This window comes from Desmodus rotundus, chromosome 2 (assembly GCF_022682495.2).
Source record: "Desmodus rotundus isolate HL8 chromosome 2, HLdesRot8A.1, whole genome shotgun sequence".
Lineage (NCBI taxonomy): Eukaryota > Metazoa > Chordata > Mammalia > Chiroptera > Phyllostomidae > Desmodus > Desmodus rotundus.
Genome location: NC_071388.1, coordinates 208,189,284 through 208,210,484, shown reverse-complemented (window position 1 = coordinate 208,210,484; position 21,201 = coordinate 208,189,284). Strand labels below are relative to the sequence as shown.

Genomic DNA, 21,201 nt, shown 5'->3' with positions numbered 1-21,201 from the left:
CCACCCCAAACTCTGTCCTGCTCTGACACCCTCAGGGGCTTCTGTGTCCCACAGTTCGGAGGACACGCTACAGTGACAAGCCGCACTGTGTCTAACAGAACCGGCTTCCGAATACATTACAGTGAGGATATTTATCTCTGACCAGTTTGGTAATGCGCTTAAAAGTAAGAAAAAGCTCATATGGTGACAGGGGTACACAGAGGTGCCCCAGACTTTCACAACCTGCATGCAAATTTGGGGCATTTCAGAGCATGTGGAAGGAGACGTAGGTGAGGCGCGAGTGGCTCAGGGAGTGGCTCAGGGCGTGCGTGCTCGTTGGGGCCGGCGTCAGGGGCTCATCACGCTGTCCTGCTTGCCTTGTGCCCATTTGAAGTGCCCTTGACACAGGACGGTTTTTTAAAGCAAGAGAAATTTACATCAAAACTCTGAAATCTTAAATTTAAATTGCAAATATCAACACGAACACATTTTTTCCCCACTGAAACAAAATTTGTATTTCTTACTCTTCACGTATCCAAAAATACACAAACAGTTAAACGCAGCCAGGATGTGGGGGCACCCAAATGAAATACAAACACTCACAGTGACTCAAGTGCTGCCACCAGCGTGTCGCCCACTGTGCAGAGGGGGGCGGAGAGGACCGAGCGGGGAAGCGGTGTCGAGACCGCCTCCTGTGGTCTGGGCTGCGTGGGAGAAGGGGTTGCTCCTGTGGGTGGGTCAGCGGCTCTGCACAGGCGTGGGACACACGGGATAATGTCCTGGAGACATGAGAGCCAGGGCTGCTGACAGGTGCAGGAGCAGGCTGGGCGTGGGGAGGGGGCAAGAGGCGACCTGTGATGTGGGGCTGCAGTTGGAGGCATCCGTGTGCACTTGGGATTTTAAAGATGCAGACCAACGGCTGGACGCAGACGTAGAGGCGGGGGAGGTGGGTGCCTGCACACCGCCTGCGGGGAGGGCCTGCGGCGGTGACCGGGCACCGAGCGTCTCCTTGGCTCCAGGCCTTGCTGCCTAAACACAGTTCTCCAAAGAGGGACCAGGCTCCGGGAGAAACGGTCGACTCCAGGAAAGTAAAGAACACTTTAGAAAAAGAAAGAGTTCGGGGAGGGGCTCGTCAGGACCACAGGGGAGTGGACCTAGAGGAGCCCCTCGTGGATCACAGAATAAGTGGTGGTTGGATTGTACCGCACAGAACCGACACACATTCGTGAGCCCGTGCTCGTGGGGTGCGGGCCTGGCCACACAGAGCCGTGGGGCGTGACGTGGCGGCTCGCCTGCGCAGTGCAGTTTTGGCAAATGCGCTAGAGAAAGGAGCGGCGGGAACATGGGAGCAGCTGCTGGGTGTCCAGTGGTCTAGCGTCCTGCAGACGCCAGGGCGCTTGCTGGCTGGGCCTGGGCTGGCCCGCGGTGAGCTCCGTCCTGTGGGTCCGTAAGGCATCTGTTGGCTTCGTCGAAAGTATCATGGTCATTGGAGGGAAGCTGTTGGTGGCACCCCGTGCGCATCTGTGCAATACCCACACTGCCCACACTAACCTCTGTCATTCTGACACAGACCTGCCGTCTCCGTGCTTTCTGCTGAGCTCAGCTAGAGGGCTCTCAGTTTTCCTCGTCTCCAGGAATCTGCTGTTAGTTCCAGCGCATTTTTCCCTCTTTTCCTTTTCATTGATGTGTGCTTCTTTTTGCTTGTTTCGGATTTAATCTTCTGTTCATTTCTGAAGGTGGCGCCTGGAGGCGCTGGCTGAGACCTCCGTTGGCAGGGTGGGCTCTCAGCGGCCCTGGGTGTCCGTCTGCCCGCCACTCACACCGTGACACGCTGTGCTCTCATTTTCGTTCAAGGCTCCCTTCAGAGACTCCCTGATTTGTGTTTCAGCCCCTCCTCTGCCCCAGGGGGTGTGTCAGTTTCCAGACATTTGGAGTTTTCCAGGTACCTTTCTGTGCTTGATCTCTACCTTAATTTCAGTTTAGTCAGAGACCACATTTGTATGGCTTGACCTGAGTCCTTTAAAATCTGTCGGACTTGTTTTATGGCCCTGAGATGCCTGTCTCGGTGAGTGTCCCGCGTGCCGTGAAGAAGAGTGTGGAGCATGTGCGCTCGCTCGTGCGCGGCGTCCCGTGAGTGTCTCCGCGGTGCCGTGGTGTCCTTTCTGGTTTTGCTAGTTTTCCATCTGCTTGTTCTAACGGTGACCACCAGCAGGTGTTGAAGTGTCCAGCTCTCACTGTGCATCTGTCCCTTTCTCCTTACAGTTACGGTTTTCTTCCAGCGGGGGGCTCTGTTCTTCTTTGCTGAGCGTTTGCTACTGTTCCGCCCCCTCGATGGTCGAGCCCTAACCCCCATGACAGTGACGGTGACAGTGACCCCAGGCCAGAGCCTTGCTGTTGCGCTCCCTGCCTGGTGTCAGCGTGACGGTGACAGCTTCCTTTTGATGAGCACTTGTGTGACGCACCTCTGTCACCTTTTACTTGTAATCTGTATCTTTAGACTGAAAGTGGGCTCTTCGCAGGCAGCAATGTAACTGGGCGCATAAAGTTGGGGAAGGTTGTTGTCCCCGCATCAAATGCACAGCCCCCTCTCTGAGCCCTTGTCGTCCTGCGCCACGCCATTCCTCGTTGAGCTCCGTGGGAGTGGGGTCTCCCCCCGCCCCGCCCCCCCCCACCCCTGTCGCACAGGGGTGGGGCGGGCTGCTGACAAGGTGACTGGTGGAGTCGGGGTTAAAGCTGCCCTCTTTCTGTTAGTCACGGTTTTTGTTTTTTGTGTTTCCGGCTTGCCTTTCGGTTATTTTTATGATTGTGCTATTTTTTATTGGCATGTTAACTGGAACCTAAGTGGCTGCTTTATGCCGCGCCCCGTGTCCCCACACTGGACACAGGCGGCACGCCTCCAGTGCTCCCAGTCGGGGTGGTTGGTGACCTGTTTTCTTGGTTCCTATGAGGTAAACTTCTCAGTATGTTATTGTTTTTGCTGTAAACAGTTCTCTCTTAGAAAGTCAACCTCAGAGGAGACTTTTAAGTTTCCCTCCGTGGTGCCCACTTCCGAGGCTCCTTCCGCCTCTGCGTGGAGCTGCATGTCTGGCTGACAGGACTTCCCCTCTGTCCGAAGGACTGGCTCCGTGCGGATCCGCTGGGCCGAGCGTTTTCAGGCTCTGCGTATCTGAAGATGACTCTACCCCCGTTTCGCCGTGCGTTTTAGAGCCGACTGCGTGCCAGCTGCCGGAGCGTAGCCCGGAGGAGGCTGCAGCCAGCATTGCGGTTGGCACACGGCATTTGGGCAAACCCCAGCCCGGGCCGGAGCTGTTCTCACTTGAGGGCCTCAGAAAGGTGTCCCAGCATGTGGGAAGGGCCCTATTCTGAACTGCAGAAGGTGAACTTACCTCTGAAAGTGATTTACTGCCCAAGTCAGAGTACGAATTTCACAAGCCTGGCCTGGAGAAGACGCCACCCGCACACGAGCAGAAGGGCACGGGGAGGGAGTCGGAGGGAGGACGAGGCCGGGGACGGGCAGTCGGGTTTCAGCCTGCAGAAGAAGCTGTGAGGAGCGTGGTGATCGCGCGGAGAACACGCCTGCAAAGGTGCCTGGGCGTGAGCACGACCTAGAGCGGGTGTGCCATGGCGACGGAGCGAGCCCAGAGGGATGTCTGGGGATGCCTGGAGAAGCCAGAGCCCGTTAACAAAGTGATCGTCAGCATGGAGTGCAGGAGCACTGCCTGAGCAGAGAGGCTGGGAAAAGAAAGGAGGCTCTTTCCGTATATCTTCTGAAGACGTTTTTGCACTTCAAGGTTAAAAGAATTCTAGCCCTATCCAGACAGAATCCAATAACAGTAACAACAAGAGCACCGTCTCCCTGGGGAGGAAGCCCTGTTCCACTGGCGGGCATGTCCTGCGGAGCAGAGGGTGGAGCAGTGTTGGAGCACTGTGCACAGGCCCGCAGGGAGGAGTGGCTGCGGCTTTTATACCCAGCCGAGCGGTGACTTGGGTGAAGAGCCATCTGAGGTTTGCAAGGCTTCGCGAAACATGCCATCTACTGGGTCGGCCAAAAAGTTCATTTGGTTTTTTTTCCAGTAAGGTGGCTCTAGTGTTTAGTTGTCTGTAACTTCATTTGAAACAATTTTGTTACATTGTGTTCTGACAGCTCTTGTGTCAGAGCTCGTTTAAAAAATAGTTATCAAAATTGGTGTATTTTTGTGTAGCCTTTTTAATATTGAAGATGGGAGAAAATACACAACATTTTTGGTGTATTATGCTTTATTACTTCAAGAAAGGTAAAAACAACAGAAACGCAAAAAAAAAGATTTGTGCCGTGTGTGGAGAAGGTGCTGTGACTGATCGAACGTGTCCAAAGTGGTTTGCGCAGTTTCGTGCTGGAGACTTTGCTGGACGATGCTCCGTGGTCGGGCAGACCAGCTGAAGTTGACAGTGATCGATTTGAGACATTAATTGAGAACAATCAACGTTATACCACGTGGGAGAGAGTCAACAGACTCAGAATATCCAAATCATTAAAGTTATTGGTGAAATGAATTAAGCCGGGGGTCAGTAGGAGAATTTTCGTAAGCACCATTTTTTCAGGATATCTTTATGTTCTGATTATAAAAGTATACGTGCTCATCACACGGTCTAAACAGTCCCTCCCGATGCTGCCGTGCGGAGCAGATGCTTGGTGGTGGGAGGTCTTGGACTCGCCTCTGGGCTCTTCTGCTCCGGACCGATGTGTGGCTGGTCTGGTCCCGGGGAGAGGGTGTCACTGCGCCTTGCAGCGGGTCGGGCCAGGGTAGTTAAGGGCCCTGGAAAACTGGTGTCAGCACAGCGCAGATTGGGGCTGGGAGCTGGCAGTTTGGGCAAGAGGCACTGGAAAGCATGTCAGGAGGTTACAAATGTCGGCCCTGTTGTGACGGCGTTGCGGTGACTTAGTGAACGCTTCCCTGTGACGGGCACGTGCTACTTCACAACGAGGACGTGGAAACCAGCTGAGGAGACCCCATTCTGGAGAGGGGGCCCGGGAGCAGCTGGCCCTCGGGGGCTGCGGCGTGGTGGCGTGTGCGCAGGGGGAAGTGCGCAGTGGCAGGGGGCGGGCGGGAGTCCCTATGCCGCACTCGCACTCGCCATCCACAGGGCGGGGTCACTTTCACCTTCTCACCGGGTTTGCCCGTTTTACTGACAGCGCCGTCCCTCCCCAGTGCCTCCTGTCAGCAGAGCTGCCTGGGTGGTCGTTGTGCCCGGCGGTGGTGGAGTGCGCGAGACCGCTCTGGGGCTCCTTGGCGCGCCCACTGACTAAGCTCTTTTCTGTCCCCGTGCAGGCCATACCCTGAGCCAGTGGACGCCCCGCCTCGACCCGCGGCACTGACGTGCCCCTGCCCTGGCTCGCCGCTGGGCTTGCATTTGTCCGCGGGACTCTGGAGCTGCGTGGAGCATCGTCCCCGTGGAAGTTTCAAGCCACTGAGTCACAGCGAGGCGCAGACGCTGCCAGCGATGAGCTCCCAAAGCCACCCAGGTAAGGGCTGGCAGGGCTGCCCGGGGCAGAAAGGGCGTCCCTGGCGGCGGTGGCACCTTGTTGTGGGTTGTAGACTTGTTTTCCGTGACAGTGGCCCTGCTGGTCCGTGACCGCATCCGGTGCAGTGTGGACGCCCTCCTTCCTCTCAGGGGAGGCGCAAGCCCTCAGGAGACTTGGCTGGGCCGCTGGCCTGAAGGCAGACCGGGCTGCTGTGCCAGGGCTCAGGTGTGGGGCTTTTGGGAGGCGATGCTTAAAGGTCACTTTGTGACTTAGAGAGTTGATTTCTCATCCAGCTTCTTTCTTTTGGGGGGGAGCTACAGGGGGTGGGTCTGGCGCTGGGTGTGGCCCAGGAGCCCACGCGGGGGGCCCCTGTGAGGCCCTCCACTCAGGGCGCCGCAAGGGTCGGTCCTCACAGTGCTCAGGCCTGGATGCAAGGAGGGACTCCTCTGGGGCCACCGAGCGAGTAGGTGGTGACGGGGATAGGGACCCACGTCTGTGTGGCCCCTCGCTTCAAAAGTGTGCTGAGGGCACACACCTGAGGACTTCCTTCTCCCCTCACAAAGTCCCAGCGCAGCCACCTGCTGCCACTGGAGCTGCCCTGTGTCCAGGGAGGGGGTGGCCTTCACCCCCCCCCCCACCGTCAGCATGGGGGGGTCTCCTGCCTCGTTTTCCCCTGGGACCTTCTGGCATGGGAGTGGCCTGAAGCACCACAGGGCAGGGTGCCCGGTGGGTTGTATTCAGATGTGAAGGCTTTGAGGGTGTGAGTGTTCGCCAGAGAGGGACACCACGGGGAGGACAGAGTCTGGCGTCTGGATCGCGGTGTGTGGAGTGGAGGGAGGCGGGCCTGCTCCCTGCGTCTGAGCCTGGGGGCCTGTGCAAGTGCTTTAATGGTGTGAAGTCATCCCTTGGGGGCTTCTGTTTTATTTTGTCTGTTTTAATGTATTGTGGCCACTTTCTGTGGGTACAAGTCCAGCCGACTTTTGATGGCTGGGAGATGGGTGTTTACGTGGCCGTGGCACCTCGGACGTGCGGCAGCCCCGAGTCGGCGTCACACCGCCATCACACTGTGGTTCATGCATGCACTTCTTTATGTGTCCCTCCGCGTGGGGCCAGCCCCCCCGACAGAACCTCTCGCCCGGCGGGCGCGGCCGTGCGTGCCCAGGACCTCGGTTTCTCTCGGCTTCGCTCTTGCAGTGCTCCGGAGACCGTCCGCGTGTCTCTGGGGGCCTGAGCCTCTTCCTTCTCGGCCGTGGTGGTGGTGCGCCTGGGGCCCGAGCTCGCTGGACACTCCTGCCCCTCCGGTGCTCAGGTGTCCTCCAGCGCTCATCTTTCCTCCCAGAGCAGCCCTGGGAGCTGCAGCAAGGGGCCCCACGCAGTGCCCGCCCCGCTGCAGGGGCCGGCGCCCTCCCTGTGTGCGCGGCTGCGGTCTGGCCTGCCCCGGGGGATGGGCTGATCTCTAGGGTTGTTTTCTGGACACTTTGGTCCCATCCGACTTGTATTTTCTAGGAAATTCCTCCAAGTTTTTGGTCCGTTGGTGCTATTTCCCACTGTCTAGCGTAGCTACAGACCCTTTAATGTTTTCATTGACATTTAGTCGCCGTAGTGGACTGGGGGAGAAGCGGAGTCCTTAGTGCTCGCTCCCGCGGTCTGCCCTCTTGAACGTGAGTTTCCAACGCCCCGTCTGCAACCGGAGGAGCCCTGTCTCTTCCCCACCCTCCCCGCACCCACACTCTCCAGGCTCCTGAGCCCTGGGGGCAGGGGTGGGAGGCCCCTTACCTCAGACCGCCGGTCTGGGTGCCTGGCCCTGCCGCGCCCCAGGGCCCCCGGCTGTCCCCCGCCCTCACTTGCCCTGGTGGTGCAGCCTCAGCCCTGATGATAACATGGCCTTTGTATCTGATGTGTCTGATTTCCCTCCCTGTTTTCCTTTCACACTCCCTCTGGTGGGGAGGCGTGCAGTGGGTTTTATGGCCGTTCTTTATGAGCGCGCCAGAGCCGGCCGGCGCTCTGACGTAAAACCGCGCGCTGCTGGGTTTTATTGCTCTGAATCAGTGTTTGCACTGATGTGAGCAGCCTGCGGAAGGGCCTGGATTGATTTGGCCTCAAAGAACTCTTCTTTGACGGTAAGAAGAATGGGAAGAGGTTCTGAAATAGTGTGCTTGTTGCCCAATCCCATGCTCCAGCCCTTCCCCGTGGGACGTGCTGGCACGGGTCAGGGAGGGCGCACAGGACATGGGGCCCCGCCTGGCAGGGTGTCCCTGTGTGAGACGGAGGGGGCCCAGTGCGACCCGCCTGCAGGACAAGCAAAGGTCCTTTCCTCCCTGCTTTTGTCCCTCCCTCCCTCCCCCTCCAACAGACTGCACCTGGCCTCCAAACGGCCTGCCTGGGCGATGGGTCACACGCCGGCTCACAGGAAAACCAGACAGCGCCATTCCAGCCCCGCCCTGCCCCGCCCCGCAGGGTGCCTTCTTGGTACCACTGGTGCCGGGAGAACCTTGCCAGCCTCGGGGCCCACCCACTAGGCACTGGGGGACTGGTGTGTGTTCTTGTGCACCTGAGTCTCAAAAGAAAGCTGGTTGATTGGGACGGGAATTCAAGTGTCCTCCCCCCCTGCATCTTGGAAGGGGGCGTGGACCGTGTCTTGTGAAAAGCAGACTGGCTGTCTCGAGGGAAACCTGTGTATGTAAGATCAGGGATTCAGTGTGGACCATTCTCTGATGTCTCAATTCTCTGTTGAGTCTGAAATGCCCAGTCTGCACAAAAGGACTCAGCTCTAGTCACTGGACTCTTTGGTCACTAAAGAGTCTGCACCCTCAGGGGCTTGGTTGAGTTTCACAGAGTTTGATTTCCTCGGTCCTCCGTCAGGTTTCCATCCTGGAGGCCTCCCTGGAGGTGGCTGGCTGCCCTCCGTAGGTCAGCAGGCCGGCCCCCTCTATCCTCGGGCCCGGCTTCCTGGGCCTGATCTCCAGTCTGTTTATTGCAACCAGTTTGGCTGCCACGGTTATTATGTTTTAAGATAGAAGTTATCTCAGAAAGAAATATTTTTATGTCCTTTGAATTGTGCTTTGCAATAATGGAATGTTTTGGGGATACTGCAGTTTTAGGGACTTCAAAGAGAGAAAATAAACTTTGAGGACCTGCAGTTAACACGAAGACATCAGTTGTGAGCTGCTAGTGACAGGTGGGTTCCGGACCCTGAGTGAGCCCTGCGTGCCCTTGCCCCTGAGCAGGAGGCGGTGTGGGGCAGGAGGCAGGAGCACCGGGGGGGGGGGGGGGGGGGGGGGGGGGGGGGGGGGGCCCAGGCCAGGAGATCAGCCTCGATGAGGCCCAGCAGGATGTGCAGCAGCTGCGACAGCTGAAGAAGAGCTTCCAGACCCTTCTGTGAAGGCATGAGAGTGCCCAGTGTTTGGCTGGAGGAGCTGGGCCCTGAGGGCACCAGGGAGAGAGACCGGGGGCTGACACCAGGCCGCAGGCACCCACACAGGTGTGTGGTGGGGGGGAAGCTGCCCCAGCTGAGCAGGCTGAGTGACTGTGGGAAGTAGGTGGGGTTTCAGAACCGCCTCCCTGGGGGCCTCGGTGAACCCCTGGGCGGCACTTGCAGCTCCGCGCCCCTCCCCCGCACCTCCCCACCGTCATTATCTGGGAGCTTAATCAGTCAAGGTTTGTTCTGCAAATCATGGAGACATAGACTTCTTTTTCAACCTACTTCTTTTTTTAATCCTCAGATTGTGTTTTGTCTTTAAAAATCAGGGATGCTCAGTCGTTCTGAAGAGCGCAGAAAATCCTCTGTCAATGAAGCATTGATGGTTTGTTTTGGCAATTCTCTGAAAATTCTTGTACAGTTTGTGGGACATTTGCGCGTATGTCCTCTTTCAAAGCCACCATTGTGGAAATGCAAATTTCTGAGTTCTGCGATGCTGAATGTTGGATGATTAATGGCATTGAGATTTAAGAATGGGCTCCCGGCAGGGATTCGACACACAAGCCCGGCATCAGAGCCCGTTGAGAGCAGCTTGGCGCCGGGACCCAGAAGCTGTCACTGGGGCCCCCGAGGTGGGGGCAGGCCCGTGCAGACAGGTGTGCAGGGCCGGGGGTACTGGCGACCTGACTCTGTTTAACCAGAGGGGGCTCAGACTGGCAGCCGGCGCACACCCGCCGGCTCCTTGCTTGCCCCCAGCCCAAGCCTGCGGTGCTTCCAGGCCAGATGAATAGTGGCTTTGTTCCGAGTCATGGCCTGCAGTTACTTCCTTTGCTTCACACCCGCCCTGCGTGGGGAGCCCCGGTGCCCATGTTTCCCTCCCATTCCATAGCTGAGCGAGTCGGACTTCATGGCTGTGCCAGTCAGAGGCTGGCCGGGGACGGAATCAGGCACCTGTCCCGAGGGGCCCGAGCCCCTCTGCTGGCAAGCGTGGGGTGCACTGGGCCCGCGTGGGAGCTGGCTCATGGACGGCGCGGAGCTCCGATGCCTGGCAGAGGCACCAGGGCCCTTGGTGCAGTGTGGTTCATGCGGTGACAGGCAGCGAGCTGAGTCTGGAAGTGGGACTGGGTTGGGGGGATACTCCTACCCAGGTTGACGTGGTCCTGTGACCCTGAGTGTGGAGAAGGGACTGTGGGCCTCGCAGCCCTTGCCCTGCACTGTGCCCTCTATGGGGACACAGGAGGTGTGTCCCCGCAGCATCCAGGAGCGTGGTTTTGCTGTTGAACTTCTCGGCTTCTGTGCTGCTGGGATGTGTGTGAGAACTCTGTGAACGTTCCCTGACCCCTCGCCTGCCCTGGGGAAGCCTGGTGGGAAGGGCGCGCCGGGCGACTGGCACACCAGGGCCATTTGGGAGGTTGGGGCTGAAGCTTTTCACTGTGCTTCCACCTAGGAGCCTTGTATTTGTTTATTCCCTGAGAACATGATAAAAAGTGGACACTTGTAGGGAATTATAATGATATAGAAGTATCAAATGAGACAACTAACTAAACTTTTTAGAATTGTATCCAACTTTGTGTTCTTCACTGGCCATCTTTGGGCACTTCATCCATCAGGAAGGTGGTGGGGATGTGGGCCTTTAAGAAGGGGTGATATCTGTGTGAAGGACACACGTGCACCGGCTCTCCCAGTTTGCCCTCCCTGCCTCCCCTTCCCGCCCATCTTGCAGACCCGGAGCAGCTCAGCCCTGCCTCCTGGAGTTGCGGCGCTGGCAGCTGGGAGCCTGGCCATCGGGCCGCGCAGCTGGCCCCTGGGATGACTGTCCGTCCGTGTGGGGCTCTGGGGCCTCGGGTTCCTGCAGGACTTAGGCTCCCCTGCCCCTCAGCTCCCGTCATCCCCACCCCCTCCTCCTCCCACTGGGCTCGCTGTGGCTGCGGCCCTGCCCAGGAACTGGAGCAACCCGCGTGGAAGTGCGGCGCTGGAACTCCTGGGATTTTTTACACGCAATACAATGTTCAACATTACAATCATTTTCTAACTTTTACTAATACTGCATGCTTCTGAAAAGTTGTATTGAGGCTTATTTAAAAGTGATATATATGTTTATATCATTTATATATATATTTATATATAAATGTATGTATTTAAATAAAACACACCACTCTGACATCTATTGACTTGAGATGGCGTTTGTAAAGAATCCCGTGCAGTGCGTTGGAGCTGTCTCGGGGCGGCCACAGTGCAGGCGCCGGGCACCTATGGTGCGGCGAGCTCCTCCGCGCGACCGTCACTCTCGACCCGGAGCTTCGTGGTGGCCCCGCCAGCATCCTGCGATCCTTTTGCGGCAGAGCGTTCCCGGCCGAGAGTTCGCGGTTGGCGCAGTTGCTTTGTCCTTTAAACATCCAACTCCTAGGCCATTTTCTAGCAGGCTGCCTCTCCCGAGCCTGTCCTTCAGACTGTGAAGCCCAGGGAATGCCCAGTGTTCGAGGAGCTGAGCTCTGGTTTGCCCGTTTGCATCTGTAGCTGTTTGTTCCTGTTTAAGCAAGTTCCAACTGCCCTAGGCATCCTCTGTGGACAGCGCACGTCTGAGGTCAGCGCGGTTCTCATTGCTGGGACCCGCGTGGTGCCAAGGCTGTCGCAGATGGTCTGGCGGAGGGTTCCGCGGGTTCTGTTCTCAGCCCTTTCTAGCGGGCGGCGCGTGCGCAGCAAGGGTGTGTTGGGGGGCGGGCCTCCAGTGCCACGGGTGTGGCCCCACAGTGCTGGTGCTCCGCCTCCTCCTGGCCACCAGTGGTCCTGCAGCTCCCAGCGGGCTGAGCGCCTGCTTGCCTTTTCAGCGAGGGCGGGGGTGCTGGCGTGCGTCGGGTCAGCCCAAATGCCCGCAGGCCCGGGTCTGTGCGAGGGAACTGCGCGTTCCTTGTGGACATTCTTGTGCGGTCCATGGCACTGCCCGCTTTGTTTCAGCCTCATGGTGGGGGTCAGGGAGGGAGAGGGTGGTGCACGGTGCCCTTCTCCGGTGCTGGTGGCCACGGGCGGTGCTTCCCACTGGAAGGGCCAGTTGTCTGTCTGCCCGGTGTCAGTCTGTGCCCGTTCCTCCCGTTACTCGCAATTGCCTGGGTTTTGTAAACATCGTCCCTCATGGTGGTGGGGGGGGGACGTGTTCTCTCTTGCAGGAGAGTGGCCCAGGTCAGTCTCTCTGTGGCCGGCTGGGTTGGGGTGTCCTGGATGTGGGGGAGCAGCAGCAGACTGGTGACAAGTGACTGCTCGGAACGGGGAGAACGAGCGCCCTGGATGCTGCAGCGACTCTCCCAGCCCCGAGGCCCTGCTGGCTTGTGGGAGGCCCCAGCCCGGACACAGACGTGGCGTTACTGGTTCTCGGCGGGGCTTTCCTTCGTTCTCCCTGCGGCCGCAGGACTCAATGCGGGAGATCTGGCGCGGGTTGGGGCGTCCTCGTTCTTTTGACGTCACGTGGATCCTGGTAGGCGTGGCTTTGGTGGGCGGGTTTGCAGGATGTGGCCTCAGCGACTGTGGGTCCTAAGGAGACTCGGCCCTTTGTTAAGTGCCTTTCCCAGCAGCTGTGGGGACTCCAGGCCGTGCCTGGGATCCGCCAGGATGGGCCTGCCCTGGTGGACAGGTTCCTTTCCAGCGTCAGTACTACTTGTGAGAAGAAAAGAGCTACTGGGGTTTGTCTTGTCACCCAGACTGCCTGAGAGCGTTGTTGTAGGGCCGTCCTCAACAGTTTCCAGTTCTGAGATATTTTGGCTTTGCCTTGTTGGGGGGCAGGGCTGGGTGAGCCCCTGGGCAGAGGCAGCCCTGCATCTGTGGGCTTCTGTGTGTGACCAGGCCACCGCGGTGGAAGGGGTGTCACTGGTGTTGCTTGGTGGAGCGGGGCTGCCTCCTGAGAGTGGGGCTGCAGTGCCTTACACAGGCCCTGGCCCTTCAGCTGGCTTCTCCGTTTCGCTTGTGTGCCGCAGCTCCAGAAGCTAGGGGGGGCGGGGTGTTAGGTGGTCCCCCCCTTGGAGGCCTCCGCTGGGGCAGTGGGGGGTAGAGTCTCAGGTAGGGCGGCCCTGTATGTACGGTCAGAGCCCCGACCCTCTACAACAGGAAGGGGGTGCACGTCCAGCGTGACCCGGGCCTGGCCCACCGCCCCTGGCCTTCTGTCTTGTTGTACCAGGTCCCATGTTCCTTTTGAGACCTTGGTTAAAACCGCCGATCGCGACAGCATCTTCACCATTGTTTCCTGCCAGCCAGGTTGCACAGCTCCGGCTTTATGTAAACTGAACACGCAGTTTTCACAGGGTTTGTTAAATACAGGTTTCCTGCGCCTTCGCAGAGCTTGCTGGATACCTTTCAAGTGACCTCTATGAGCACACTCTTGCTGGAAACAGCAGTAGCGCTGGGAAGCTGAGCTGAGCTCTGGCTGGGCAAGGGCTGCGAGGCTTAGGCCGCACCCGGGTGACTGACAGTCCCGCTCCAGAACCTTCTGCCAGGGGCTTTTGAAATGCCCTCTGGTGGAGTCTCTCTCTTGTTTGGATGCTTGCGGACTCTCGTGGGCTGACTGAGCCCAGCCTCCCACTGGTCCGGGGTCCCCGCCAGTTCTAGGCCATGCACATCGGGACCCACGGGAGTCCCATGAGAGCTGTGGCGGAGTGAGAAAACGCCTGAGAGAGTGACACGAAGTGAGTTCTCATATTCCATGTCGTGATGTGTACGTTTTGAACATCAGAATTCTAGTTTGGGATTTAAAAAACAAACCCGAGTAAACTTTGAACTTGCCATTGTTATTAGCGTGTGAGTTAGCAAGTCACATTTACAGTGGGTGGCGGGGAGGGCTAGAGGGTCACACAGAAGACCGGTGGCGCTCTGCAGAGGTGGGGAAGGTGTCTCAGACAAGGGGTTTCAGGTCCTGCTTGGAAGAAGCCAGGTGGGGCCTGTGACCAGGCCAGGAGGGCCGGGGAGGGGAGGGGGAAGGGACAGAGGGCAGTGGTGTCAAGTCCCTGGTGTGTCCCCACTCTGGGTTGCAAGGGCAGTGCCCTGGGGGGTCTTGGAGCAGCTCGGGGAGCAAGATGAGACCCGTGCGGCTGGTGGCATGGCCCCCAGGGTGAGAGCTGGCGCTCCACTCGTCTCCTCCCGGGTCCCCGTGTCTTGTCTGTGAGCAGCCTGGGCCCCTGGCTTGGGCAGGGCCGAGCCCCACCTTTCCCTGAGGCCCCTGTGTGGTGTGCCCTCCTGCGTGCCCGCCTGTGCTCAGACCGGTGCCTCCCATCTCTCTTCCCCCCTGCAGAGACGGCAGTGACCGTACAAGCCCACAGCCCTCCGTCTCCTCACTGCCGCTTGTCCTGCCTGGGCGGGCTCAGGGCTGCTTGTTTTCCTGCAGCGGGCGGCCTCAGCTGAAGCAGTTGTCCTGGTGCGGGCTCTTGCCACTCCTGGAAAGCTTTGTCACGTGCAGCCAGGGCCGCTGGGGGCGCACCCTGTCCCCTCTGTCGCCTGTGTTTGGGAGCAGAGCCGGCTCTGGGCAGATCTGGGGTGTGCTGTTCATTCATCCTCCTCCTTGGAAGCGAGCTGGGAGCTCAGAGGAGAGGAAGAGTCACAAACGTCACACCTGGCGGTGGCCGTCTGACTCAGCGGCTCGCAGCCACCCTGTGTGATGGAGACGGAGCATTTGACTTCGCCCTTGCCTGCCGAATGCGAGCCTCGTTGTGATGACTTGCCGGAGTCCTGATTCTCTCCGTGGAAAGAGGGGCAGCAAGGCAGGGCTGTCTGGGGCGGTGGAGGGCGGAGCAAGGCTCCCCCTGGGGGAGGGGAGGGAGGAGGGCCCACATGCCCAGCCTCTAGGCCTTCCTGGCCAAGTGTGGGTGGCGAGTCCCAAGTCCTGGGGCCCCTGGTGGAGGAGGCCTCGGGGAACGGCTGTCTGCCCCTCTTCCTTGGAGCTGTCTGTGTGGCAGCCAGTGAGTGCCAGCAGTGGGGTGTAGGGACAGCGTGTGGCATCGAGGCCGCGGATTTCACATTTGTGTGGTGAGAGCGGCCCTCTGCCCCATGGTCTGCCCGCCTTCCTTCCCTCCCAGAAGCCTCCAAGACAATGGAGGCTTCTGGGACCATGAGAAGCTTCTGACCGTGAGAATGGTATCAAATTCCAGGAGGAATATCGCGTCTTCTACCATCCCTGCCCAGTCCCCCCAGTCCTGTCAGGGCCGTGAAAGACAAGGGCGGTCTGAGGCACTGTCCCAGCCCAGAGGAGCTCTAGGTGACAGGACGACTAAATGCCTTGTGGGGTCCTGGGTGGGTCCTGGGAGGGAGCAAGGACATGGGGAACCGAGGAAACCCGAGTGCACGGTGACACGTCAGCACTGGCAGCTCGGGGACCGCGGTGATGTGAGCTGTGACCTGGGGGACAGGCGCAGTGGGTGGTGGCAGGGTGCACGCTCTGTGCTGTCTGCCCACGCCCCGCTGGAACAGGGAAGGGGGCTGCAGAGTCTCTCGCTGGCTCTGCCCGTGAGTGGCAGTGGCCTGTGGATGCGTTGGTTCCCAGCTTTTGACGTTTCTCCCGGGGAGGTTATTCCAGATCGGCCAACAGCAGCGTCTTGTCCTTTCTCAGGGTCGATTGTGGATGTGACGTCGCGCACGTGGCAGAGCGTTGCTGGTGGTAGACTCGGATGGAGTGTTTCCAGTCTTCCCACTGCTGCTGTGGGCCCTGCGGCTGTGAACGCTCCGTGTCTGTGTGGACCTGCAGGGGGCACGCAGCCCTCCGTGCTCGCCCAAGGTCTTCCCACAGACCGACAGCCCGGGCCGGCCGCACCCATCAGGAGCCCCGTGCATCCCTGCCGGTCATCGCGCCGCTGGCCTGGGCTCTGGGAACTGCCTCCCGGCTGCTGGCAGGTCAGGCGAGCTTCCCCCGAAGTGCTGGGTCTTCCTGTCTGGCCTCCCTCACTCGGCCGTGTGGCATCTAGCCATTCGTTCATTCCCGTGTGGATGTGTCTGTCCGTCCATCCGTCCAGTGGCAGGGACGTTTGGCTGGTCGCAGTGTTCTTAGGCGTGTCTGGGGCCTGTGCAAGGGGGCTTTCTCCCAGTGCGGAGTGGGTGCGCCCTGCGGGTTTCCGTCGGGAGGCCCACAGGCTGGCCTGCCACACTGCGCTGCCCTCCTTTGCCTCAGTCGCCTTTCCCGGGAGCTGAAGACGTGGGCCACGCTCCCACGTGCTGACTCACCGGCAGCGGGGCGGGCCTGCTCTGGCCTTCTGCTCGTTTGAGAAACCGGGCTGTGCTGCTCTGTGCCGCTGCCTGGAGGGGTTGCGTGTGGCCGAGGGCTCAGTCCTCAGCCCTTCCCTTGCTGTCCTCTCTGCCCTGGGGCTGCTGCTCTCTCCCAGCTGCACACTCTGATGCACAGACGCTCCCATTGCTGGGCGCCGTATCCTCCTCCAAGGCGGGAGCCTCTGCAGTGCTGTCCAGCAGCTTCATTGTTGCCACTCGCCTCAGGCGCTGGTCGCCCTGCGGCTGGTGCTCTAAGACCACCGGGTGTGACGCAGGCTCTGAGGGTTGCTCTTCCCACCAGCTGTGCTGTTGGCCCGCTGGTGTTTATGGGGGCCAGGCGCCCTCTCCCCTGGGCTGGGTGTCACGGCCATGCTGGCCTTTCACCGCACTGCTGTGCTGCTGCTTCTGAGTCAGGTGTCTGCACGTGGGGTTCTTCCCAGGCTTGTGTGCAGTCGGCCTCTGAGTTGGGACAGTCCCGCTCCCCCGCCGTGGCTGTGGGGTCGGTCACGGTACCTGGCGGTGGGAGCCCTGCGACCCCTGACGTTCACTTCAAGGGTGTCTTGGTTCTTCTCAGCCCCGTGTGCTTTCAGGTGGGTCTTCCAGCCCGTGCTTCCGCCTCGCCGGCACCCCGGGCCCTGTCGGAGCGCCCCGGGTGCCCGTCAGTTGGTTTGGCGGGAGTCCTCCCACCCGTGGGCCTCTGTCTGGGTTCGGGTCTTCCGCATCTTCAGTTGCATATTAGAGCTTGCGGGGGGAGGTCTTTCATTTCTTGGGATAGCTTTGCTTCTAGGTAGTTTCTTCAGTGCTGTTCCACTTTTTAGGTTTTGTGTGTGTGTGCAGAGAGCAGTGTGATGAGTTTTTGTGCAGTCACCTTGTCTCTAGACAGCTTGTGGAGTTTGCCCGTTTTTATACCAGCTGGCCTGTAGCTTCCTTTGGTTTTTATCTGTATTGCTAGTGATGGTTTTACTTACTTTTTGCTAATTTTTTACCCGTGACAAGTCTCTCCTGCTTTGTTCCACTGCCTGGGGCCTGCGTGTAAGGTCGTGGCAGCGCGGACACCTTCGTCTCGTGTGTGGAGGGTGCGCTTTCCGGGGGGACCGCCGCGGGCCTCGTGTTCTGTGGGCCTCGTTCTGCCGAGCTGTCCTTGTGGTGGGCCCGAGGTGCCAGGCGGGGCCGCAGGCGGCGCCCACGCTCGGCCTTTTTTGTCAGTGGAGCTGGCACTTGCGCTCGGCTCACGCGGGAGGTTCCTCCTGCATCTGCGAATCATGCGACTTCCCTCCGTTATTTGAGTCGCATCGTGAATTTTCTTGACAGATTTCTGAATGTTCGACCAATCTCACAATTTTTAGTAATCTAACTTGACTCGAATATACCACTGCTCTTCTTCGGCACCACTGGACGTGCCCACTCTGGCTCCCTCTCTCCAACACGCACTCAGGAGTGAGGTCAGCCCGCCGTTTTCTCGCCTCGGACCCTTCCCCTGAGGTCTGGGGGTCACAGTTGCACCGGCCTGTGAGTGTGCGGGTGTCGGCCCTTCTTCCGCTCCCAGGGCTGGCGGAGTTTTCTGTACAGCAGGGCTGTCAGACTCATTGTCACCAGGGGCCACATCAGCCTCGCGGTGGCCTTCTAAGGGCTGATGTGATGTTACGACTGTGTAAATGTAACTGCTCCTTAACAGTTAAGCGAGAGCTCGGCGCTGCTGCCGGGTAGAAACAAGGTGCCAGGCCGGCTAAAACCAGGTGGAGGGCCGCATTTGGCCACGGGCCTTGTGTCTGCCGCCTGTGCCGTAGAGTCAGGCGGTAAATATTTTCAGCCTCGTGGGCCTCGTGTTTTCCTTCTTTTTAACTCTCAACACGCAGACACTTGAATCCGACAGCCCGTCTCTCAGCAGGCCGTGGTGGCCGCCCCAGTCTGGTTCTCTCGCAGGGCGCGTGTGGGCGATGCCGCCCTGTTCTGCGCAGAAACGTGGGAAGGAGGAGCTGGCTGGGAGGCCTGCTGGGGAGTGTTCCTACAGGGGCAGTCACAAGCCACACCCCCTGACGTGGGGCTCCTCGGAATGTCTGCTTCCTCTTGTGTCAGTTTTCACAAGCTTAGTTTTTTCCAGAGTTTTTAGTCCCTCTAAACTTTCGCATGTCCTGATGTGGACCTGGTGGCCTGGGCTCTCGAAGGCGCTGTGAGTGAGTTTGCCGCAGGGCTGTGGCCCCTCCCCCTCCACTCTTCCCTTGCGAATTCTCTCTGAATTCTCTCTCTTCCCATCATCGACTTGCTCGGACAGTTACATTAATGTTTTTAAAGAACCGTCTTTAGTTTTGTTGATTTTCTGTATAGGATTTTTAAATAAATCAATTTCTGCTCCTACTGCTATTATTTTCTTTTGTTATTTGGATTTACTTGGCTTTTTAAAAAACTAGTTGAAATAAAAACTTAAATTACTGGATTTTTTCAGACTTTCTTTTAGTGGCGTGTGTGCCTCAGGCTGTGGCGCTCCCCCGTATATGGCTTCAGCTGGATTACGCACACTTTTGAATGTCGTTTTTTATTACACTACAGTTTAGAGTAATATCTAATTTCCTTTTTGATTTCTTCTTTGACCCATGGGTTACTTAAAAAAGTATTTCTTTACTTCAGCTATTTATGAATTTCTTAGTATTTTGCTTTTGTTATTGATTTCTAGTTTAATTTCACTGTGGCCCCTGAACTTGCTGCGTTTCGGTTCTCGGGTGTTCCCTGGGCCCTGCAGTATCGTCGCCGGTCTGTCGGGTAAGTGTTTTCACGTGCGTTTGAAAAGACCTGCCAGTGAAGGTTGGTCAGGTCCCCAAACGTCAGGTCAGTGGCGTTCGGCGATGGTCTGGTCTGTTCTTTGCCGATTCCCCCGTCTGCTTGTTCTGCCTGTTCCTGAGACCGGCGTTTAAACCCACTGGCTGTGATCATGGACCAGTATTATTCCTCTTTTTATTTCCCCTATTTTTTACTTTTGGGTATTTGAAGCTATTTTAAGCCCATGCAGATGAAGCCTTTTGCATTTCCTTGGGGGATTATAGTGGGCCACTGATTTCAGGGTCTGTGGCGGCCAGCCTGCCCTTCTCCTCACAGCCTGTGTAGGAGCTCCATGTCTGCTGGAGCCCCCTTGCCGCAGGCTCTGGGTCTGCCCGGGATCCCGGGCTCAGCTCCTCACCCTCCAGCCAGGCAGGGGCTCAGGCAGTGGCCAGTGTCCATCCGGGAACAGTGGCTCTGAAGGGCCTTTCTTGGGCTCCCTTTGGTGTCTTGGCGCTGAGTCCCGGTAGCCCTGATGGCATGCAGGCATGCTGGTTCCAGCCTCCACGGCGCATCATCTGAACCTGCACGCCAGGTTTCGCCGGGTGCTGCCAGCCGTGATCTGTGGCCAGAGAGGGAGGGGAGGGTGCCTGTCGGGGCCAGGGCCACAGTGGAACTGCCATCCCCTGTGCCCCTTGTCCGCATCATTCATGTGTCCGGGTCCCCGGCGGGCCTTTCTGTGGCCCTGAAACCCCTGCTGGCGTGCGTGGAAGTGGACCGAGACGTACCTGCAGCCCGAGTCGCGCTCAGAGTGCTTTTATTCAGGTAGTTTACGAGGTGGTTCCTGTGGCACCTTGTGAACGGCCAGGCCTCCCAGGGCCGAATGCACGTCACACTTGTTCAGTGCCTGCCCCCCCCCCCCCCGGGTTTTACCAAGTTGTTTTTCCTTCCCCCAGCGTGAACGAGGAGTTCATTTCATCTGTAGGATGCTCTCCATGCCACTGATGCTCTCCATGCCACTGATGTCACGACAGCACCGGCTTGGGCCACCCCCCTGGCGGAGCACGGGCATGACTCTGGGCCTCTCTGGGCCTCCTGTCCGTCAAGCGTGGAGCTGGGGCCGCGGTGAATGACGGCTTAGTTCCCCCCCACTCTGAGGCTCCGCGTCCTCACACCCACAGGGCAGCCGTGGGCGAGGTCGGACGGAAGCCACAGGTCCGCTGTAAACATTCTGGGAGCGTGGGCGGGGGGCCGACAGCTCCTCTTTACGGGCCATTCTGGGGTGGGGAGGCTGTGCGTGGGAGCTGTTTTTCCATATTAAAATTTGCTTTTTTTCTAACCTGTGCATTGTGTTACATGGTTAGGTTATAAATACCATATCTGGTCTGTTACGTTTAGAAGTGCGTTTTGGTGACATAGTTGCTAATTTAAATGATTTAGAAAGAAATGCGGTTTTATTTGCAATTGAGTTACGGTGACTGAGCTTTAAGGAAACCGGGCTTTAAGACCAGAAGACCGTCCCGGTGGTGCAGGAAGAACCATTATTTCGTTTTTCCGAATTCCCGTCCTCTTTGGACACAAAGCCAGCCTGGTGTGAAGAGTAGCCGACCTGTAGGCGCTTGCCGGCACTGGCCTCTGCCACTCCGTCCGCAGGGGTCACAGCTGTCTGCTTGCACCCCGTAGTCGTGGAGGGCTGAACTCGATTCTGCTCTGCCACGCGTCTCCCTGTCGCCCCGCAGCCCTGCCCTCGGGGGCGGGCACTGAGGCCTGGGCTGAGGCTGCTGGCCAGGGTCCCCAGTGGTCCTCGTTCAGGCCTTTGGAACCAGGCAGAACACAGCCATGCCCTGGTCACTCAGGTGTGACGACCCCTCTCCTGGTGCTAGGGCCTGTAGATCACGGATGATGGACCCCGTCACCCCCGTGACCTCTCGGGCACCTCAGCCGCTGCTCCCGCCGGCGGTCTGGGTGGCACTGGAGCTGCCCCCAGCCCTGCCCCTGCCACACAGCCCTCACAGCCTCAAGTGCGGGGGCGGCAAGTCCTCAGTGGGCCGCTCCACAGCGGCGGTGGAGGTGGTGCCCGGCCGCCAGCAGCCCCGTGCAGGTGTGGCCACAGAGCTGTGTGCCGTCTTTCTGGGCCCGAGGGTGACCATGCGCAGATCTGGGTGCGGGAGGAGCCCCTGCCTGGGGGTCCTCCTGGGGGCGAGGTCGGGGTGAGCTGGGAGGCACCGCTGCGGCGGAGAGGCAGGGCTGCGGGGTGAGGCTCTGCGCCCGTGGACAGCCCACAGTTGGGCCCCCCGGGGCCCCTCCTCTGTTCTTC

The 21,201-nt window shown here is 58.8% G+C and overlaps 1 protein-coding gene across 6 annotated transcripts in view; it reads left to right on the top strand.

The window, feature by feature from the left end:
* HDAC4 (histone deacetylase 4) overlaps positions 1-21,201 on the top strand; it is a 182,107-nt gene that overhangs the window by 17,859 nt on the left and 143,047 nt on the right. For 2 of the 6 annotated variants that reach the window (XM_071220757.1, XM_071220756.1), the window contains exons 1-2: positions 5,301-5,482; positions 18,805-18,890. Coding sequence is in view for 2 of the 6 variants with exons in the window: in XM_053919305.2 (XP_053775280.1) it covers positions 5,461-5,482 (22 nt within the window). In the remaining 4 variants the exon portion in view is untranslated. Of the gene's footprint in view, positions 1-5,288; positions 5,483-7,583; positions 7,603-8,640; positions 8,661-18,804; positions 18,891-21,201 lie in introns of those variants that run through there. The other 4 variants (XM_053919305.2, XM_045198012.3, XM_071220759.1 and 1 more) reach the window with 3 other exon arrangements.